Source organism: Urocitellus parryii, chromosome 4, assembly GCF_045843805.1.
Source record: "Urocitellus parryii isolate mUroPar1 chromosome 4, mUroPar1.hap1, whole genome shotgun sequence".
Lineage (NCBI taxonomy): Eukaryota > Metazoa > Chordata > Mammalia > Rodentia > Sciuridae > Urocitellus > Urocitellus parryii.
The window spans coordinates 43,856,943-43,861,666 of record NC_135534.1 but is presented as its reverse complement, the minus strand read 5'-3'; the positions used below and the strand labels follow the sequence as shown (position 1 = coordinate 43,861,666).

General features: G+C 53.5%; 1 protein-coding gene across 1 annotated transcript; it reads right to left on the bottom strand.

Annotated features, from left to right (window-relative positions):
* Positions 1 to 500: 500 nt before the first annotated feature.
* Positions 501 to 4,495, bottom strand: Dbx1 (developing brain homeobox 1). The gene is made up of 4 exons (XM_026405303.2): positions 4,129 to 4,495; positions 3,402 to 3,503; positions 1,327 to 1,529; positions 501 to 863 (listed from the first exon to the last, which is right to left on the bottom strand). Exons 1-4 carry the CDS (start codon positions 4,493 to 4,495, stop codon positions 501 to 503), a joined length of 1,035 nt encoding a protein of 344 aa, XP_026261088.1.
* Positions 4,496 to 4,724: the final 229 nt, after the last annotated feature.

Here is a 4,724-nt window from a genome sequence, read left to right as displayed (position 1 = left end):
GAAGAGTGGTGGGAGTGGGGGTCATGCCCCTTCAGGAGGATTGGAGGCCCTTGCTACTTAGCACAGAGAAGTGAGGGGATCTTGGAATTAGTTATGTGCTTGGTGTTTGAACCCCTAACTCAGTTTCCTCTTTTATAAAAAGATTTCCTACTGCATAGGGCTGGGTACCTAAAGAGCAGCAAGGCTGGGTTCACAATTCACTCCAATTCACTCCAGGCTGTGGGAGTGGAAACCTCACCTCCCTCCAGTATTGGATAAGCAAGATGGAATGAAGCCCTGTAGAAAAGTTAAGACTCGGATCTGAATTTCTGTGGGGACGCTGTTTGGAGGTGGTGTAGAGGAAGGAAATGTCTCTTTGGGACAACAGAAGGAGCAGTAGCACCTGGATGAGGTGATGGTTCTGCAGCCCGGGCCACAGCGTTGCAGGCAGATAGGATCCCACCTCTTCAATTTCAAAGCACTTAGAAACGGTACGGGGATGGGGGCGAGAGGGGGCAATTCTAGGACACGGTGATTTCCTCTTCCTCCTCAACCTCCTCATCCTCCTCAGAGTCTGAGAAGTCCGAAGGTTTGCCAGGGCTAGTAGAGTGCGCTGGGGAAGCCGGCAGTGGCCCTTGGAGCCGCGGATCCCGCACATGCCGGGGGTCGGGGGGCACGTGATAGGCCAGGCGGTGACGGGGGCTGCCAGGGCGCTCATCCTCCTCCTCGTCGTCCCCGTGGCCCTTCTGGCCCACGTCGCTGAGGTCCGGGTGCGGATTGAGTTTGGTGGGAAGGGTCTGCTCACGGCAGCCTCCGCTAGATAGGAGTTCGCGCTCCTTGGAGTTCCTCCATTTCATGCGTCGGTTCTGGAACCAGATTTTCACCTGGGGCACGGGGGCGTGCGAGAAGCTGCGTCAGTGGGTGGTGGGATGGGGGCGAGGGATGCGCGCGAGGGAGGTTGCCAGCAGAGCGCGCAGGGAGGACCCGGGAGGACTCTCTTTCTCTGCCTCGCCCTCTTCCCACTCCCGGAAGTGATTTCCGACAGGTTACAGCATTTGCTCCACACCCACCCTGACAGCCCGTCTCTCTTGCCCCATCCTCTGGCACCTAGCCCAGATGGGCGGGGGTGGGGGACTCTGAGCCTAGACAGCTGGATCCGGGGTTGCGAGCGAGCGGTCCTGGGGAGCCTGCGGAAGCCAGCTCCTGCATTTATTGCTTCCCCGGGCCTCGTTTCTCCCAGTTGCACTTTTTCCTAAGCACTTTCAGAGATCCCGCCCAATTGATTGACACGGGGGCGGGGAGGGGGGGGGATCGCGGGGAAAGCGGCTGTGGAGAGACTGCCCTCACCTGCGAGTCCTTCAAGCCCAACTTGGCCGCCAGCTTCTTGCGGTCAGGCTTGCTAATGTACTTCTGCTTCTGGAACATCTTCTCCAGCGCCTTGCGCTGCACGTCGGAGAACACGGCTCGGCGCAGCATGCCCCTGCGAGGCTTTCCTCGAGCCGCCAGCGGCCAGGAGAAGGTCCCGGGGATAGGCACGACACTAGAGGACGCTGCAGGGTGGGAAGGCGGCGAGTGAGTGGCGGGTGTCCCGCGGGGACTGGTTAGAGTCCGCCCCTCCTTCGCGGTTTTCCCTGTGTTGTTCTCTCTCGACCCTACGTCTCTTTAAAGCACTCCTTTTTCTCCCCCTGGAGAATAGACCAGGAACCTACAAACCTGCAAGAGTGAAAGGCTCTTTCCGCCCAAATAGCTTTCCCTTTCAACCGTGCAAACCCGGATTAAGAAAAACCACGAAAATAGACCTGTTGCTTTTTTCCCAAAGATCTCAGGGAAACAAACCTGCGTAGACCCGTTAAAATAGCAACAGAAAGAATAAATTACGAAAATAAAATATCCAGCTGAGGCCACTCACTTTCTTCCCCAAGCTTGTATCATCTTGGTGGCTTTTTGCATTCTTTAGATGAAAATGAAGTACTTTGCTGGTGTAACAGAAAAGGGAAAATCCGCCTTGAATTTTTGTTGTTGTTGTTGTTGTTGTTTTTGTTGAAAAATCCAATCAGTATTCATCTTTTTTATATTAATCTTTCCTCCCCTCCCCCACAAAATGTAAAGAATTCGGCCCGAATACATGAAAAGTGGCAGCTAATTAGCACATTGACCGCTTCCCAATGGGTATTGGCATGACAAAAAGAAGGAGAGTTTCGCTTTAAGGGAGAAAAAAAGAAAAACAAAAAGAAACAGAGACTCTAATGAAGCGTGAATGGTAATTGTGTAGTAATGAACTAACAGAAAAAGACTGTGGACAAGCAGCGAAAGCCATATATTACTGGGACAAAAGAGATTTACACTTTCAAACTAAACACAACTGCAGGCCAAGACCATTGGGAGAATACTGATGGCAGAGGCTTCTCTTCCCCGTATCGTTCTCATTAAATGGACATGAAAAGCTATTTATAAAGCTCGGGTTGTTTTTGTTAGAGCATTGAGATGAGTGAGAAAGGGAGCAAATTCCATTATCAGCAGGAGCATGAATGTTTGGGGGGGTGCGTTTGGTGAATTTTCCCTCTTTAAAAAAATCAATTGCTCGTTTCTTCTGCAGATATTTGGAAGTGCTGTCCTGGTTTTACCATCCCCCACCGTGCTCAGTCTTCTCCCTGGTCTCCTCTGAGTTTTGACCAGTTGCACAGTATGAGCCATAGTGGAAAGTGTGAAGTGTTTCCCTTTAGATGGGGGCCCAATTCGGACCTGGCTGCAACGGTTTCTTGCTTTACAAGCTCAGCGCCCTTTAAAAAGATATGGCGGTGGGGGGTGAAAGGGTATGAGAGGGGTTGGGAAATCAGGTTGGAAATAGATGGTGGGGGTAGGAGGAGGATCTAGCCTCCCTCCCCTTGGGCGACCCCCGCCATCCCACACAAGAGGGCACCCCATGTGGTCTTGTGAAAAGCCCAAGTCCTGAATGAATCTTAAAGAGAAATTAGCCCCGGCTGGTAGGTGTCTCTCGACGGCGTGGAGGGGCTAGGGCCGGTCTGTGTGTGGCTGCCCGGAGGAGCTGACCAATTGGTCATGGTGCTGAAACCTTTGTGGAGAATCGTGGCCAAGTGCACTGACTCTGTGGGAAAACGGCGGCGTGAAGGGATGCCAACAGCTCCTCTCCGGGAAGGGAACCGCCTCAAATTGGGACCATGACAATTCTTGCTAATTTGTAGAGCAGGGAATTGGTGCAAAGTGTCAAGCAGTCACTGCTTGTGCTAAATAGGGCATCAAATTGGCGCGACGGATTCGTGAATGTTGTACGCCTCGCAACCTCTGAACCAGAGCGTAACCCCGAGGGGTGGACGGAGAAATATGGCTTCGGGGCAGGGAGCGACGGGCCAGGGCTGGGGCGACCGCGCCCAGCCTTGCAGAAGGAAGGGAAAGAGACCAACCTGGGAAATAAGAAGATCTGATGAAAGGTTGGAAGGAGCCTTCAAAGTAGGGAAAGGCGAACGTCTTGGGAGGGAGGCTCTGGAGCAAAGTGGGGGATGTCTCTGGGAGAGAGAAGAGGAGAATTTGATTATAGTACAGCACATCGAATACGTGATATGATTAACACTTCAGTTAATTTCAAAAGGCATCTTTTAAAATGTATTGATAGTAAAATAAATCTTTCTAACATTATTTCATCTGGGAGAAATCCTTCCTTTCCCGCTAAAATAATACTCTGCACTCCCCCCCCCCCGCTCATTCTCAGTCCTAGACATTAGGAGGTAGGACTGGAGGAAGGAAGAAAGGAATTGCAGACCATAATACTAACTAATCCAATAAACATAACGTCTTGGGTTAAAAAAAAAAAAGCCTGTTTTCTAGAAGTTCGAGGACAGGAACGCAGACGCCAAGGGGCGTGCACTCTGAGGTGTAGCGCCAGATAACTGCGCGCTCTGCGACTGCAACTGCTCAAGATTGTCCAGAGGGTGGGCCGAGTCCGAGGCTTTTCTTCCAGGAATTATCTGAACCTAACTTGCGTCCTGCCCGACCAGGGTGGATCGGGATACCTGCGAACCGACGTGCACTGGTGTGTGCGCGGTACTGGCTTCATAAAAGAAACTAAGGCCTGACGGACTCTGCGAATGCCTAGCACCTGGACAGGGCCCTCAGCGTTCCACCTTCACTTACCTGTTCTGGGCGCCGAGGAGAGGATGGCATTCACCCCAAACTTCAGAAACGTGGGCTCGCTGGCAGGGGAGAGGGTAGTCTGCGGAGAACTGCCCCTCTGACTGCCGGGACCCGGGGAGCCCAGGTCCGAAGTCCCAGAGTCTGGAACCGCTGCTGGGGCCCCTTGCCTGGGAGGGGACACGCTAGCTGTGGGCACGCTGCGGGGCAGGTAGGCGGGGGGCCGGCTGATGCGGATCAGATCTTCCACTAGGAAGCTAGTGTGCCCCGAAAATGCCGACTGAAGGGACTGGGGCAGCGTCAGGGTGGGCGTGGGCCGCAGGAGGCTAGGATACCCCGCCGGGGGCGCGAGGAGCCCCGGGAACATCATGGTAGGTGTGGGGCGGGAGAAATAACCCTTCTTCCAGTGGCCGGAGGGTAAAAGCCTCGCGTCCCGCCCCTCCCGTTCCTGAGGAGCCCTCTCTTGGGCTTAGCAAATGTCTTCAAGTAAGGATCCCACTTGGGCGTCTGCGAGTCCTCCGTAGTCCTCCTGTCGAGGTGATGGTTTTATAGTGGCTCGCTTGCTAACGCGCTTTGAAAAGTGACAGCTCTGACAATGA

Excerpts from the sequence above, each read along its gene's own strand:
- Dbx1 (XM_026405303.2), bottom strand. The coding sequence starts at position 4,495 with ATGATGTTCCCGGGGCTCCTCGCGCCCCCGGCGGGGTATCCTAGCCTC. Across the intron at positions 1,530-3,401 it reads CAGATCTTCTTATTTCCCAG|CGTCCTCTAGTGTCGTGCCT; the intron begins GTTGGTCTCTTT and ends CCCACCCTGCAG. Across the intron at positions 864-1,326 it reads TGGGCTTGAAGGACTCGCAG|GTGAAAATCTGGTTCCAGAA; the intron begins GTGAGGGCAGTC and ends CCCGTGCCCCAG.